Source organism: Pan paniscus, chromosome 9, assembly GCF_029289425.2.
Source record: "Pan paniscus chromosome 9, NHGRI_mPanPan1-v2.0_pri, whole genome shotgun sequence".
Taxonomy (NCBI): domain Eukaryota; kingdom Metazoa; phylum Chordata; class Mammalia; order Primates; family Hominidae; genus Pan; species Pan paniscus.
In genome coordinates, this window is record NC_073258.2 from 79,147,730 (window position 1) to 79,164,762 (window position 17,033).

Genomic DNA, 17,033 nt, shown 5'->3' on the forward strand with positions numbered 1-17,033 from the left:
TGACTGACCTTACTGAGGGCTGGGTGATGCTGCCTGTGGAGAGGATGCACCTGGGAGGCAGCTCTCAAGTCTTTACCTACCTCCTTCCCCAGGGGCTGCCTGCTGTGATGGTGGTGTGGAGTTTGGGCCCAATGTCACAGATCTAAGTGACCTGTGAAAGCAGCAGACAGACTCGCCCAGAACCCATCTCTAGACGCCTAAGAAAGAAAGATGGATGGGTAAATGCTAGTATGATTTCCACTTTACAACAGACTCTGAGGTAGAGAGCATTTGTTCTTATTCACAGCCAAGAAAAATACCCAATTATTTCCAAATAAAGCAAAAATTGGAACAGACTGGAGTGAGAACGGGTTCCACCACCAAGCCCCACAAGACAAGATGGACACGGCAGCTGGTTCTGGGGTGCACTTCTAGTGGACTTTATTGTCCTGCTCCAACACCACAGTAGAAAGGGACCTGCAAGCTCCAGGCCTGTACCATGTGTCACCACAGCAAAAAACATGACCCACTTGAACACACTCGTGTCCCACCCACCGGATAAATATGTTACAATTAAAAAAAAAAAGAATACAACAGAATAAATTAATAACTTAAGTGATTGATTAGGCACCAACAGTGATTTGAAAATTAAATGTCAATTTTAAATGGTAACAAGACAAGAACTCACTCACTCAAGACTGGGCTTCCACTAGCCCATTTTCTCTTCCTGACAAACAATGACAATTCTGCGTGAAATAATTCTAGATTTCAAGACACAAGTAGCCAACAGATACACAACAAACACGTGCCACCAGAAATCACATGACAGCCTGGATCTCTTGGGGACCCCCCCTCAGCAGGTAGCCCGTTGTGGTCCCAGGTCCTAAACAGCAGGGCTAGTCCCAGAAAGACGAGCCCCACGGAAGGGCTTTAGCGCTCCTGAGGCCAGTCTGGCTTCCCCTGCATTTTATGAAGGCCCAGATGGGGAAGGAAGAGCTCTGGAAATGGGATAGGGGTGCTGGGCCGAGATGTCCCCATGGGAGAAGGGGGCCAGAGGGAGGATGAGCTGAGCCCATGCTCCAGTAACTTCAGAATGGTTGTGCTTTTGTCACAGGAATGGGGCATACTTTAGTGGTTTCCAATGTAGAAGTTAAGTTTCCAATGTAGAAGTTAACAAAGTCAAGCTAGGAGGGGACTGGGGATAGGTACTGCCCACCCCTGGCCATCCAGATCCCCCAGAAAGAAGTTACAGAGGAGGGAGTCTCCCCTTCAAGCAGCTGAGCACCAGCTGTGGATGGGACCTCAGCGCAGCTAATCCAACCTCCCACTCCACAGACAGGCAGATCAAGGACTTGAGACACCATCTCCCTATTTCTCATCGTTCTCACTTGACTTAACCTTGCAGAAGTGGAGCTGGAAGTGGGTGAAGAAGGCTCCTTGGAGAGCCCCAGGCAGGGGGCCTGTGTGAAGCAGTGCTGAGTGGGAAGGTATCCCCTTTCCGTAGGCTCAGTCCTCTCCAGGCCCCCAGGAGAGGTGGACTTTGACCCATAGATAGGCCAAAGGACCAGTTTTTTCAACTGAGTTGACTCCTTTGTTGGAGGAGGTAGTGGGTGGAGGGTGGGGATATGCTAGATACGGCTGGTAGTTTGGGGCCTGTGAGCCAGAGCTTTGCGTTCAAAAGGTCAATTTCACCTCTCATCCTTCCATCTCTACCCCTACACTTGCACCCGAGGGATTTTGGTAGTTACCAGAATCGGGGGCTGGAAGGAAGCCTCCTGGGAGATTCGATTTGAACACCTCAGTCGCTCTCCAAAGATTCCAGCCAGGTCCACTCACATCATGGCACACTCAGAACATGCTCACATGTTTATGGGAGGCTGCAATAGTCTGGGCCCACTTGTGGCTGCTGCGGGTACAGGGAAGGCACCAGTTAAAAGCTCTGTCGTATGGGGCCCCTTGTAGAGGGCCTTTAAGGCACACATTCAGGGCTGGGCAGAGTGAACCAGCACCCTGCCAACTCTGCCCAGTGTAGCTACCACCACTGCTTCCATTCACTTACTGGAACACCAAGGCATGGCCCCTGCACTTCTGAGTGGCTGGACCCATATGCTCAAAGGCCTTTTGTTCCCAAGACACAAGGCTTTCCAAGCCTCTCCTTCCTTCTTCCTCCACTGGACCCAAGCCCTGCCCTCCTCCTCTGTAAAAATCTGACTCATCCCCTTCTAAGGCCTACCTCAGGCACTCCCTTTTCCTAGAATCCACCTTCCCTGATCATTACCCCACTCCTGCCTCTGACACCAACCTCCCTAAGTACTTCCTCTGCCCTCCATCAGCATTTGAAGTCTCTGTCTGATGGCCATCACCACTGTCTCATGTCCTTGTCCTTTTTCTGATTGTGGCTATCTTAAGTTCAGGGAGAAGGTCTGATTGATTCTTGTATCCTTAGTGCTTAACCCCAGAAACTGGAGACAGCAGCCATTAATAAATACTCCTTGAGTTGATCTAAACTAATGCTAGGAGGAGAGGTGCAGCTCTTGAAGAAATAACTTCTTCCAGGATGGGACTTTGTTAGAGAATGGCTAGGCCATTGGTCTGGTGAACTATGCATGCTCATGGGAGCTGAAAGGGGAATGGGGGCAGAGGACAGTGGTAGCTGTCCCCATCAAACATGGCAGGAAGTCATTGTTTGGGAGGAAGAAGTTCTGTTCACCCCAGGGTAGAATGAAACGTCTGGTCTGTCCTGTTGCTTCTGAAACTCTTGAAAATTTAGTCAAGAACAGTCAACATAAAAACATTCAGATCCCCCACCCTTAGTTTAAGAGAAGGAACCTTGGGTGATGCCCTACACCCCATCCCTGCTAATCTGATGGCCTTTCAAACCTGGGGAGGAGAGTCCAAGATGGCTCCTGGAATGCTACGGAGCAACAGAGGGCGGATGAGCTGAGGAAACACTGGGCCAGCACCAGGCCAGACTCGTTCCTACCCTGCGATCTGACATACGCCACAGCCCATGGGCACAAGCTGTCAGCCATGCCTGATGTGGTCCTCTAGGCATCATTCTGCCCTGCTTTCTCCTTGTCCTGCCTGACCCGCTGTCCCATCCTAGGAACGGTCCTCATGTCACACCACCATGCACACCACTCTCGCACGTGTCCCTCCTTCACTTTCTGCTCCACCCGGCACCCCCAAGGATTGCGTTGGGCACCCCCCCACTCCCAGGCCCTTTGGATGTATTTCCCCACTTGCTACATGGCCTTCACCACTGCTTCACATCTGTCTGCTACCTCTGTGCCCAACTTCCACTGCACTGCTCACTGCAAAGAAACTCACTTCCCGACCCCACTGCAGAGTCCCCTGCACTGCCCTGTGCCTCTGCCCAGCCTGTGCCTGTCCCAGGGTTCCCCTCAGTCCCTGAATCACCCCCATCCACACCACACTCCCTCCCATATTCCCCACCCCTTTACCATGTGTTCCTGCCCCATGTGCTTGGTCGCCCAGCTTGGTCCAAGCCTTCCCCTGTATGCTGCTTTCAAGGTGGGGCTGGCGGGGGCCTCTGAGGGGACTGGGGAAGAGGACTAGCCCTTGGGCCTAGAGTGGCCTGTAGCTCCAGAGTTCTGGGGACCCAGACCCCACAGTGTCCTTGTCATCTCCACCATCCGAGCTCCAAGCCCTGCTCCTTGCTGCTCTAGATTGGCCATCAGTTTTCCCTTCCTTTTGTCCTTCATCTTCTGCCTCTGCACCCCACAGCAGCTGTCCTGCCATGGCCTCAGCCTCAAAGTGGGTTCCCTGCAGATGTCAGCTTTCCCTCTTCATCTGGGCATCTAAGTCCTTTACTCCTCAAGACCACTGCTGAGCCTCCTTCTCCACCATCTCCTCTTTTAGTGACCTTGCTTCTCTCCTGCCAAGAAAAACAGGAATGAAGAAGTCCATTATCCACTTTGGTCTGCTGGTCCTTGACTCCCTGGGTTGGTGAGACTTGTCTTCTGGGACTGAAGGAGAGGTAGCCCAGTGGCCGGAGGGAAGATAGCTGAGGGCTGTGACTGAACGTGAGGTGTGGAATCTGGCTCAGAGCCCCAGCCCTTCCCTCCAAACATCTGGTAGAGAGTCAGGTCTAAAGGACAGGAAGAGGCTGAAGGATGCTTTTTGGAAGTAGCTCCTAACTAAGGTGGGTGGAGGCATGGCCATTACTGATAAAAATCACAGCTGGGCCCCGAGTGGGCAGAGGAGGTGCCTTGATCAGGCCCTCACCTCCCAGGGGAAGGGTTCAGGGTCCCTGATGTCAAGTGCTTTGAAGGCTGAGACTGGCAGAGTAGAGAGGAGGTGGATGGGAGGAACAACGGGAGAGGGGAGAGGGGAGATGGGAAGGGCCAGCTCTGGAGACGCTGCCTCCTGGGCTCTGCGGTGGCCCTCTCATCACAGCTTGGCACCCTTGGAAGGCTCCGAGGACTGCCGCACGTCTGTCCACTCCTGCATGGTGTTCTGCAGGGCCTGGGTCTTCTCCTTGTCCACCTGAACGTAGTCCACCTTCTCATCAGAAGTGACGGATGAAGTAGATGGCTGAGGGGACAGAGTGGGAAAGAGGGAGTAGCTGTGAGTTACCAGTTAGGTGGGGAGGAAGAAGGTGGGCACGGGATCTTCCTGAGCTGTCTGAAGGGGAGAAGAGCATGGCCTCTGCCTGCCACTGACCAGCCTCAGGAGCCTGGCTTCTCTTTCTGAATGTGGGCTTGAAAGCTCAGACTCCAAACTCATCATCCCTCTTGCAGGATGTAGCAGCACCTGCCAGCCCTTACTTCCCGGCTTCTGGGAGGACCCAGGCCCTTCCTTGGCCCTGGTGGATGGGTCCAGGCCCTTCCTTGGCCCTGGTGGATGGGTCCAGGCCTTCATCTCTGCCTCCACCCATCTCTGTCAGGTCGCTCATCCAGGGGAAGGAATTTGCTAGGTGCAAACAAACATCAGGCACAGGACTTTACGTGCTGTGCTCACCGCCACCCTGTGAAGGGGAACCATGCTGAGGCACAGCTCTGCACCCTTCTGTCTAGACTGCTTAGCTATAAGGATACCTCCTGGGGAGGCTTTCCCAGGCCTGGAAGTCCCTTCTGAAGGCTGATGTATCGACGGTAGGGCTCTGGGACCCACTCGAGAGCCCAGGACCAGGAGGCAGTATCCTCATTCCTGGATCTGTTGCTGATTCACTTTGTAACCTTAGGACAATCAGATCTCTGTGCACTCATTTGCCCATCTCTACAACACGGGGGATGGGCTGACTGATGAGGTTCTCTGACTGAGGGTACTATGCTCTGAGAGCAGGAATAGGAGTCTTTAGACCTAGATGAAAGCTCTGTGACTAAAGATGCATCATAAAAGCTGGGTACTGGAGCAGGAGGGAGGCTGAGTGCTGCTGTTCAGTGTTGAAGGCACCCTGGCCTCCATGATCTCTGCCTCCGGGACCCTGAGAGCTCTTACTGCCCCCCCAACTCTACTCCAGGCACCTTGCGGTGGGGGCTTGGGGAGCTCGGCTGGAAGTCCAGGGCCAGATAATCAACGCTGCCGGTGCTCTTCTTAGGGGCAGGACTGTTCGTGCCACTGGGAACGGGAGATGCAGACACTGGGTTTTGCTGTCACGAGGAGGAAAAAAACTGTGAGTGACTGCAGAAAACAGACTAACCCACCACCCAGAAGAACACCTCTGGGAGTAAGAACACTGTTTCCCTGAGCCCTACTCTGACTCATGCACCATGCTAAGGACTTTTCATGTTTTCATTTTAATCCTCATGACAATCCTGTAATGTAGGTATGATTACTGTTGATACTGTTTAAAGCAAAGATGAAACTGTGGTTCACTTTACTTTCAGAGAAGTGACTTTGCCTGTGGTTGCACAGCTGTTGAGTGATGGGAATCAGGTCTGTTTTCTGACTTCCAAACCTGTGCTAACCCCTGTACCACACTGCCTCCTTTATAGCACATCAGGCCAAGTCTCATCAACAGTGGCTCTCCTGAGACATCCAGCCTTTGCTTGCTGGCGCTTAAGAAAGGAGCACATTTCCTTTATGCACTGGAAAGTTTTCTTCTGTCGCACCAAATCAGCCCCTGTGAAACTCCCACCTGTGGCCTAGAGTGGGGTAGTCACCCCAAAGCAGCTTGCTCCCCCGCCTAGCTCCTCCAAGATCTGAAGAGGGTGGCTTCATCTCCAGGCTGCACAAGCCCGCATTTCTTCAGATGACACGCTCTAGGATCCTGTCCATCCAGGCTCCTGCTCTAGCAGAGCACCACCTCCTCTAGAACTTTCTGGAAGTCTTATTCTAATGAGAAGGTGATAGTCCTGTGTTCTGTTTGTTGGCTGCTTTACTGGTTGGTTAATTCATTCTTTCACTATCTATGCAGTGACTACCAGGTGCTGGGCAGTTACGCCCTTAATGGAAATCTCAGGGAAGAAATATCCTCCTCTGCCTGTGTTGATAGCTCTATTATGGCCTCACCAAAGTGAGTTATGTGCACGTATGCCTCTCACCACTGAGGAGATACCTCCACCACTGAGGAGATACCTCCAGCACTGCCTATCCAAGGGCACAGATCATGCCACCCATGTCACTGTCATGAGAGGCAGGCCCCTGCTCTTGAAGACCATGACTTCGTTGGGACAGGTCTCATGTCTTCCTTACATCTGATGACAACTCCTACTGCTTGATAAACAGGTGCTCAAGAAGGGTTTGTAGCAGGAGACTAAATCATGAATAATACAAGGAGTCCCTGGGCTGAGGTGAGTTAGCTAAGCTGGGAAGTGGGGAACTGAGGGGTGGGTCCCAGGGGACTCGAAAGGCGTCATTCCAGCGAAGCCCGAAGGACTCACCATAGGGACATAGTTCTCTTCGCTGTCTCCTGAGTCTGTGCTGGTGATGCTCTGGGTGGAGATGGGGCGGCAGTACTGGGAGGAGCTGGAGTTGAAGGTGTGGCTGTTGTGGGAAGGAAGAGTTAACACTGGGGAAGCTGCATGGCTGCTGCCATGTTTCTAGCCTCCAGCTGGGCCCTGACCCTCACACACCCAGACCTCAGCCATTAGAGCTGCACACTCCATCAGATTAAGATCTGATATAGGGCAGGTATAATTATTCTCTTTTACAGCTGAGGAAACCAAGCCACAAGACATCGAGACATGATCAGCTAATGATAGCGTTAGCATCAGAATCCAGCTGTCCCGGCCCACAGGCCAGCTACCACATCACTCATTTTCCCTAATGGCCCGACTCCAAGCTCCCACCCCCACACATAGGCACTTACTTGGCCCTAGACCAAGACTTGGTGATAGGTGACTTGAAGGGGAGTTCATCGATGACGGTGTTGTTTCTCAGGTCAAGTGGTGTTGGCTTTGCTGGAGCAGGAAAAGAAAGTCTGGTAATCAGCCAGTAATGATAATGCTACACATACACACCTTATATATAACACATGAGCATGTTTATAAAGGCCTGCAAAGTCATTCCAGTTTCACACAGGGAAACTGACACTCAGCGAGGTTGTATAATCTTTGCCCATATTGATGAGCCTTGAAGTCATGTCTTCAGATTCCAAATTATATATTCTTTCTGCTGTATCTACGGTAATTATATTTTCAGAATCAAAAGTGGGGACACAGGGTTTGACAACAGATTTTTCTCCCTCAATTTATGACTTCATTTAAAAATAAAAGACTATATATCAAAATATATTTATATATTAATATTTATAACAATATATACTATTTATATATTAACATACATATATGTATTTTTTAAGACGGGGTCTCGCTCTGTTGCTCAGGCTGGAGTGCAGCGGCGCAATCTCAGCTCACTGCAACCTCTGCCTCCTGAGTTCAAGTGATTCTCCTGCCTCAGCCTCCCTAGTAGCTGGGACTATAGGCGCCTGCCACCACGCTTAGCTAATTTTTATATTTTTAGTAGAGACGGGGTTTCACTATTTTGGCCAGGCTGGTCTCGAACTTCTCACCTCAGGTGATCCACTCGCCTCAGCCTCCCAAAGTGTTGGGGTTACAGGCGTACAGGCGTGAGCCATGGCGCCCAGCCAAGAGACCATATTTGAAGTGTAGATGGTCACCGTGACTACTCCCTGCTGGCTCCTGGCCAGGTCGGTGCAAGCCACAGTGGAGGAAGGTAGATGCCATAAGGGCTTGAGGGCTTCAGTTCCACATGCTAAGATTTGAATTCCCTGTTGGCCAGACCCACAGGGGGCTATCTCTGCCTAGCTATCCTACTCCTCCCTTTGAATCCTTGCCACTGATCCAATGCCAGGAGAGTGAGATTGTAGCAGACGAGGAACTTGCCTGGTCTACATGGAGGGGGCACAAAGCTGACTTTACTGAACGCCTGCTATGTACCAAAGTACTATCCTAGATGCTCTCCTTTGCAGCAAACCTGGGAGGTAGGAATTACCATCTGCATTTCACAGATAAGAAAACTGAGACTCAGATTTTACATGATTTGCCCCAAGTCACACCTCTCAAGTCCAGGATCCACATGACCCCTAAGCAAATGGAAAACGTCCCTAGCCACTGTCCAGAGATGGGACAGGGGAAAGAATGGACTTACCTTTCCGATCAGGTTTGAGGTTGCGGTTGACAGGGGGTGGCTGAATCTCACTTCCTCTGCTGGGGCCTCGGTGCACAGGAAGGGTTGTTGATGGGTAGCCAAGTGAGTCAAAGTGATGGGCCCCTGGGCTCATTGGGATGTAGACGCTCTGGGAATTATCACCTGCTCGTTCCATGGCCAACAGGGTGGAAGAACCTGGATTCATGGGCACATAGTTGTCTTCAGAATTGGTGCTGTCCGATCGGCCCACAGTCATTTTCCCTGGCTAGGGAGAGGAACAGTGAAAGAAATACAGCTGTTACCAGCAAGAAGAAACAGGAAGGGGGTAAGACTTTGTAAATGAGGCAAGACAAGTCATGACTGGGTTAGCTATACTTTGAAGCTGTAAGGGAGACCTTGGGGAGACCAAATAAGAAAGCAGAGTAGTGGGAGGCTGAGGCAGGTGGATCACTTGAGGTGAGGGGTTCGAGACCAGCTTGGCCAACATGGCGAAACCTCCTCTCTACTAAAAATCCAAAGTATTAGCTGGGCGTGGTGGCATATGCTTGTAGTCCCAGCTACTCAGGAGGCTGAGGCACGAGAATCGCTTGAAGCTGGGAGGCCAAGGTTGTAGTGAGCCAAGATCATGCCACTGCACTCCAGCCTGGGTGACAGAGTGAGACTCTGTTTCAAAAAATAAAAAATAAAAAAAAGGAAGCAGAGTGGGAGACAAGAATATATGAGGTCTGTGGGCCCCTTCAAGCCTTCACGATCCTTTGGCATCCACTAATAATTTTTGATAAATCTAGAGTATAAAATATTCTTGGTGACTGGGTCCACTTGGCTTTCTGGACGCCTGACCAACACTGTGGGTAGCATAGTCCATAGACTGTAGGTTTGGTTCAGGACCTGCCCTCCACCTCAAGTCCAGACTCACCACTGGCAGGTCAGCATCTCAGGCCCTGGATCAGAACAAGGAGCATATTAGGAGTCCTGGCTCTGGAAGGTGAGGTCTGGGGCCAGTTGTGTTTCCCCAGTCCAGGTTTCTAAGTACCTGGGGCTCACTCCAGGCACCTAGGGGACCACCAAGCTGCAGTCAGAGCTTCTCCAGAGTTGTGTGATACAGCAATCCCGGTTATAGCCTTCCTCTAACTCTTGCTCTATCTGCCGTGACATACAACTAAGCTACTTCTGCCTTGGTTACCTGATTTCACTGTCTTTTCAGTGGGCCTGAAGCCAGGCCCTGGTCTTCTTGCCTGACACCTTGGAGAACTGCGGTTAGCATCTTCCAGAGGGCAGCCTGGGATCCTGCACTCAAGCCATAATTCTGCCACTTAGCCTGACTGTGAGTACCACCCTTGCCTGGAGTCTCACACTGCAGCCTCCCTCCTGCATGTGAGGCCACGTGGGTAAGGTTGCTGTCTTAGAAGGTCCCCCACCGTGCAGCCTGGGTCTATTGCATTCTAGATCCTCTGCTTACCTACAAGGTTGGTGAACCTTGTAATCCAGTCTACCTTAGCACATACATTTCTTCCAGACTAGAATACTTATATCTTACTTGTCCAAAGACTCAACGCAGGGTTCTGAACTGAGACAAGAACTTGGGCAGGGTCCTAAGATGGAGACGCCATCACTCTTTTGGGGTTGTGCTTTTAATTCCATAAGGTGTGACCTTTTACCTAACCAGGCCGGCCTGAGGACCCCTGGTTAACCCACACTCACCAGGAAAGAGCCGACTCCATCACTCATGGATTCAGCAGACCGGCCTGCACTCTCTCCACCACGCTGTGGGTACTCGTAGGTCTCACAGGAAGAAGCTGACAGAGGAAGGAGGATTCATAAGTACTCATGGTTGATTCATGTTTTGACACTTCCCCATACCCTCTCCAGTGTGGTTCAAGGTCTTACTGATACTCCAGAAGATACTACTATCAACCCCAAATGATAAGGAATTTCTTCGAACACATCACTCCTCAGTTCAAAAATTCCTCCTGGGCTTCTAGATGTAGCTCCAGTGTTAGCATCTGCAGAGAAGCTGTCCTTGACTACTCTACCCTCATCTATGCACCTCTCCTTTGACTCCTATACCACTCACCTGTCCTGCTCACCCCAGCCATCACTTCTCTGAACACCACAGTAACAATACTTGTCCTGATTTATATGTGTTGGTTTTATTTTCCCAATGAGATGTAAGCTCTGAAGGGCAGGAACATATTTTATGTATGTCTTTATCATCTCAGTTCCAAAGCACAGTATGACTGCTCAAATTGTCGATGGATTGAAAGACGGCAAAGAGGTCTAAACTAGGAGCTGGGACTCTAGGGTCTGAGTCTCATCTCTGGCACAATGACTCTGCAACTCTATTTAAGTCTCTTTAACTGTCATTGGCCTCATGTGAGATGGAGACAAGGAGGTTTTGTCCCACCAACCTCTCTGCCTGGCTTAAACAACACGATGGACAAGAAAAGGCTTTGCAAACCATAAAGCAAGATGCAAAATGAAAGGAATTAATATTGTTCTATTTTTTCATCATACAGAGGAGGTTACATGCAGAGTTGGAATACTGTCAGTGGAAAACAAGTAACAATAGAATTTAGGTACTTCAAATAAAAGTTTTGACTTCAACCAAAGAGATTCAAGTATGATTTAGAAAATATTAAGACCTCGTTTTGCTTTAGCAGTCTGTTAGTCCACACAGGTTTCACTCCAGTTTGGATTGATCTTCTGAATTTATTTTTTAAATCTTTGATTTGATTTACAAATGAATAAAATACAATGATTTGGACTTCTAAACCCATAATATGTTATACTGTGGTTAATCAAGAATGTCCTATTCTCCATTAGTAGAACATTAACTTCTCCGGGGCTAGCTCTGTTAGACAACTACTACTAACAGCCTCCAGTGCTGGAGGACCAACTGGTAAGGGATCTGGGTAGAAGACACCTATGTTTTTGAGTATCAGTGACCTAGGTGGTTCGTAAGTTCCCCTCGGCCATGGATAACCAAGGACCATCAAACTATTGAGAACCCCTGTGTTACCTCCTCCTCCCTCTGAGTCTCAGCTAGGACTTATACTGACCTCGGTGAAGTCGGCTGTTGTCCATTGCAGGGAGGGTGTTGCGTCTGGGGATGGTGGCAGCGACAGATCTGCTATTTTCACTGATTGGCGGTCTCTGCTGAGGACTGCCCCATCGAGGTGTTTCTGCCTGACTTGGCTTGGGGGGGCGGGGTGGGGGAGCTATGGCTGAGTCCCCAGGAGTGGCCACTGTCATGGCATTGTGGTTTTTGTCCAGAGTGAATGTCCTAGGGATCTGGTAGGCTGAGAGTGGGGTGGCCGGAACATCCATATTGTCTACGAGGAGGTCCCCAAACTCCCTGCACAGGGTGTTGCTGGGCGTCTTGAAGGTGTACACATCCTCATTATCTGTCTCAGAGCCTGTGAGGCTGCCCTTGGTGTGGCCATGGGAGGCCAGGCTGCGGGGGAGGTCGTAGGTACTGTCTCTGAATTCTGTATTGTGCCGGCTCGGCTTGGGAAGGCTATAGAAGCCATGGACTTGACCACTGATCCCGTTGACACAGTGTCCATTGCCCTGGGCAAGTTTTTGTACAGCTGTGTCACTCCTCATGAGAAAAGAGGCTCTGGTGCCCTGAGAGAAGCTGGCACTCCTAAAAGAGAAAGAAGGGAAAGGGCAGGAGGGTGAGACAATTACTAGCTGTGTGACCTTGAGGCAAAGCACTTTCTCTTTCTATACTTTGGTTTAGGCATCTGTAAAATGGTGACTAAAAGCATATTTTGAAGGTTGTTCAGACTCTAGTATATGAATGCTTAAACAATGTTAGACTTCATCCATCCCCCATCTCCAAATGGCAGTTAATAGCAGGGGTTATAACCCCCACTCCCTGAACAAGTATCAATAAGCCAGATGGACTGCCTATTTGTTCACTGTTTTAAGTACCACAGAATATGCACATTCGAACAGAAATGTTGTGAGACAGTGGAAAGAACCTTTAAGTTGATGACAGGAAACAGCAAACAAGTCATTTTACCTCTCTGAGTCTATTCTGCCACTGTGAAACTAGCCCATGGGTATTGATGTTGTAAGTTGAAAAGAATTATTTGGGTCAGGTGCAGTGTGCAGTGGCTCATGACTGTAATCCCTGCACTTTGGGAGGCTGAGGTGGGAGGTTCACTTGAGGCCAGGAGTTCAAGACCAGCCTGGGAACACAATAAGACTCCATTGCCACCAAAAAAAAAAAAAAAAAAAAAAAAAAAAGAACTAGCTGGGCAGGGTGCTGCACACCTGTAGTCCTAGCTTCTGGTAAGGCTAAGGGAGGAGGATCGCTTGAACCCAGAAGTTCGAAGTTAGAGTGAGCTATGATCGCACCACTGCATTCCAGTCTAGTAAACAGAATGAGACCCTGTTTCAAAAAAACACACGCCCCAACACAAACAAACAACAAACTATTCAAACGTAAGCTCTAGATTTATTTTCTACCATGATTTATGGTTGGTTAAGAGGCATTTTGAGGGGAAAGATCTCTTTCCAGAGACCTAGAAATCTATAGGAAGAATGGTTTCCTGTTTGGGAACCATATACAGAAAAAGTTTTGATTAGTACATTTTTAAATTTAGGTGTTGGGCAATAAGACAAGCAGTAAAAAGAGAAGAGAAACAAGAGGGGAGACTTGTGTTAGGTTCCAGTACTGCTACTGATACGTGCTGTGTGTATCACCAAGCCTCCTCTCTCAGGTGGGACCTAGTACGTCACAATGATTTCTAAGGGCCCATCTGGCCCCGATGCTCTACAAGCCCTTCGTTTCACAAGAGTGGTTTTCAAACAAGATTCCAGGTTCTCTGTAGGTGCTTTGGGAAATTGGAGGGTGAGGTTCTGAGCAAGCAGGGATTTAGGTCTGCTTCTTTAGCTTGTGTATGATTCTTCATAGGATTTCACTTGGGGAAAAAAAGAATCAATCCTTTGTAGCAGGGATTCTAAGCCTTTTGGAGGCTATAGGAGTTTTTAAGATTCTGGTCAAAAGCTCTTGGAGTGTCTCATCAGAAAAGGCAAATCTCATATACATATAAACTTGTTGGGGCTGTAATACATAGCCCTCTGAGGCCAATCCCTGGACCTTTTGCCTTATAGAAGCTCTCTCAGCTCCTGAGGAGTTTGTTATTTACAGATGTGGCCACCAGATGGTGTTAGAAAATAGGGGCCAGAGCTTAGAACGAGGAAACAGGTGTGTAAGCCAGGCTTCCTCTCATGTAAACTGTACCCATGATGGCTAGGAATTCCAGGTCAGTCTCCAAACCTTCACTGATGCTCCTCCTTGGGCCTCTGCACTCCTCCTCCCTTTCTGTTCCATTCCAGACACATAACCAAGCCAACAGCCATGGGCTTGGATGATTGAACATCTAGGCTTTAGATAATGTAGTGCTTAGGGAAGAGGACGGGGGTGGCGGGGGGAGCGAATGGTAGACATAAGGTGTTAATGTTGTATGCATTTTTTTGGTGCCTTTCATTTTGCTTTTTTTGGAATTTCCAACTCTCTGTTGGATGCTCCCATCTGGATTTGTTCATTTTACATTTACTGATGTCCTAATTTCCATCTGGGCCAGGCAAAAGGGATACAGAGATGCCACCTGCCCAATGAGGGGTGGTCTGGGAATGTCACAGTAGTGCAGGAGATGACATGGATGCAAATCATTACAGTCAAGTAGGGGTGAGTATGTAGCTGTTGACAGTTGGTATTAGCCCTTGCTGGGGGTGGTGGTAGACAATGTCAGGGAAGCCTCCTTCAGAGATGTTATATCTTGAGTGAGTCTGGAAGGATGAGCCACAACTGGCCAGGCAGAAGGCAGGAGAAGGGAAATGGTGTTCTAGTTGAAGGCTCAAAGATGTAGAACACAACCTGGCAAGTTCTAGAAACTCGAAGCTGCTCAAGCTGCAGCAAGCACATTAGAAGGCAGGGCTGAGAGAAGACACTGGAGGCCAGGCCAGGACTAAAGGGAACGGGGAGCCTCTGAAGGATTTCAAGGTGGGGATGGGGTTGCAAGAGCATCACAGGTACCCTGCAATAACCTTCAACATACTCAAGAATGAACTCATCATCTTCCTCTGGAACTCTTCTCCTCCTGCCTCTCTTATTTTGGGAATGGCACCAGTTACTCAAGCCAGAAACCTGGGAGTCACCCACATTATGATTTCTGCCCAGGGCCTCTCTGATCCTTCCATCCTACTAATATTTACTTTCCTAACTTCCCAGTGTAAACATTTTCAACACCGCCTCAATGCTTCAGGATTAAGCCCAAACTCCTAGGTTTATCCCAACTCATCTCACCAATCTTTTCTCTTTAGTTCCCTTTTCCACTCTAGGATCCAAACCAAACTTTGCAGTGTTCCCTGTGTGCCCCAGTTAGTCAAGCATTGGGCTTTGCTGCATTGTTGGGCTGTGTCTGGAAGGCTTCTTACCTCAATCTGGCAAGTTCCTACTCCATTTATCCTTCAAACTCATCTCAGAAGACACATTTTTAAGGCCATTCTTACATCCTCTACCTCTAAGCATTGCTTAACTTAATCACTTGCTTAACTTTGTTCTTGGAGCAGGTAGCAAGTGTTACCTATATTAGGCACCATTACTACTTATCTCCGCCAACAGACTGTGATTTCCTTGAGGAAAGAAACTGTGTCTTACTCATTTTTCTCTCCTTAGCACCTAGGTTAATGCTTGTTGCATTATAAATAATGAATAAACGTTTGTTGTAAGCAAGCAAATGAATAAACAAACGTATGTTGCTGCTATCCCTTTTCCTGGGCTTGGCCCAAACCTTCTGATCAGCAGATCAAAGCCCTTCCTCTGTAGAACCCACTAGCTTATGTTCCAACTTCCCTCTACCCCGGCATCCTCCTGTCTCGCTCACAGAACTACTCACTCATCCCTAAACATGTCCTGTGTAGTCTAAACTTCAGCCCTGGTCTTGCATTACTCACCTCCCTGTGGAACGCTTCCTTGATACATCAACACCTTACACAAAGTCCACAAGAAGCCTTTTCACTCTACAAAGGTATTACAGGTCCCTAAGTCTCCTTTTTATGGTAATCATTCCTTCCTCTGTGCTACCACAGCACTCTGTGCTTCCATCGCAACACTCACCTTATTCTGCCTTATGTCAGTTATTCAGGTCTGTGTCTTTCCACTTCTACCAGACCATGTGCTCCTAGAAGGCAGAGGGCCATATCCTGTACCCTGGCATAGTGCCAGGCATATGATAGATAATAGTGACACATGTTGAGGGAGACTGATTATCACCTCAGTAGCCAAGTAAGAGGAGTTGAACAAGGGACTCTTGCCCAAAGTTACATACTCAGAGGGCAGGGAATTTGTTCTAGCAGCCAGGTCTCTGGGTGCCCCCACTGTGCAAACCATGCTACAATGTGGTCCCTTTGGGCAATAATCCAGATGGGGAATTCCCAATACTCAGCAGTCTTATGGCCTTTAGTATTTTCATGTAAACCTTAACTGAGGCCTGTGTCACTGTGATGACCTGAGTTGCTTTTGTGGGATGGATAATCCACCTGGAAGTGGTGGATTTGGAGAGAGGCTTCTCTTCCAGGGCTGGGCTTACAGAAGCCTTATAAAATAGGCAAGATACTATGCCATACATATCACATGTGATCTCATTTTAAATCCTCCTAATAGTTATGAGACACACCTCTTACTTTCACATTATCAGATGAGGAAAACAGTAAATGGCAGAGTTGGGGCAGGAAGATACTCAAACACAAGCACGTATGGGAGCTCCCCAGAATCAAAAAGAAGTTTGAGAGAAGATATTCCCTCAAGCCAGCAGTGCCAAGTGCCTTCCCTTTCCATTCCTGGCCAATGGCTCTTCCAGAGGCTATAGAGGCTATTGCCACCATACAGTCTCTCCCTTGGTGCGCGCGCGCGTGTGTGTGTGGTGTGTGGGGGGTGTGTGTGTGTGTGTGTGTGTGTGTGTGTGTGTGTGTGTGTGTGTGTCGGAGTCTCATTCTGTCTCCCAGGCTGGAGTGCAGTGATGCAATCTTGGCTCACTGCAACCTCCGCCTCCTGGGTTCAAAGCGATTCTCCTGCCTCAGCACCCTGAGTAGCTGTGATTACTGGAGCGTACCACTGCACCTGGCTAATTTTTGTATTTTTAGTAGAGACGGGGTTTCATCATATCGGCCATGCTGGTCTCGAACTCCTGACCTCGTGGTCCGCCCGCCTCAGCCTCCCAAAGTGCTGGGATTACAGGCGTGAGCCACTGCGCCTGGCCTTCCCTTGGCTTTTAAAAATGGTTTTCTAGTTTTTCTAGCCACTTCATTTTGTACTTGTTCTTCCGCACATTTTCATATAATTTTATATACCATACTATATGATGATTTTGCTTTTTTCTATCCCACTGGACTCCAAGAACCCTAATGATGAAGGACTCACTTTGATTTTCAATGAGTATGTTCCCATTTAAGGGTGACTTAAT

At 49.0% G+C, this 17,033-nt stretch overlaps 2 protein-coding genes across 6 annotated transcripts in view; one reads left to right on the forward strand and one right to left on the reverse strand.

Moving 5' to 3' along the window:
• Nucleotides 1–17,033, forward strand: part of USP35 (ubiquitin specific peptidase 35) — a 44,482-nt gene that overhangs the window by 25,785 nt on the left and 1,664 nt on the right. Inside the window, exon 12 of one of the 2 annotated variants that reach the window (XM_034933438.3) lies at nt 93–598. The exons of the other annotated variant lie outside the window; for it this stretch is intronic. The gene's annotated coding sequence lies outside the window, so the exon portion shown is untranslated. Of the gene's footprint in view, nt 1–92; nt 599–17,033 lie in introns of those variants that run through there. 2 annotated transcript variants of the gene reach the window in all.
• GAB2 (GRB2 associated binding protein 2) overlaps nt 393–17,033 on the reverse strand; it is a 203,272-nt gene continuing 186,631 nt past the window's right edge. For all 4 annotated transcript variants that reach the window (XM_034933441.3, XM_055094727.2, XM_034933442.3 and 1 more), the window contains 7 exons: nt 11,616–12,202; nt 10,258–10,352; nt 8,557–8,821; nt 7,256–7,346; nt 6,828–6,930; nt 5,469–5,594; nt 393–4,536 (listed from right to left, as the gene is read on the reverse strand). In XM_034933441.3, the coding sequence (XP_034789332.1) occupies nt 4,393–4,536; nt 5,469–5,594; nt 6,828–6,930; nt 7,256–7,346; nt 8,557–8,821; nt 10,258–10,352; nt 11,616–12,202 (1,411 nt within the window). In that variant the 3' untranslated portion in view covers nt 393–4,392. The remainder of the gene's footprint in view (nt 4,537–5,468; nt 5,595–6,827; nt 6,931–7,255; nt 7,347–8,556; nt 8,822–10,257; nt 10,353–11,615; nt 12,203–17,033) is intronic.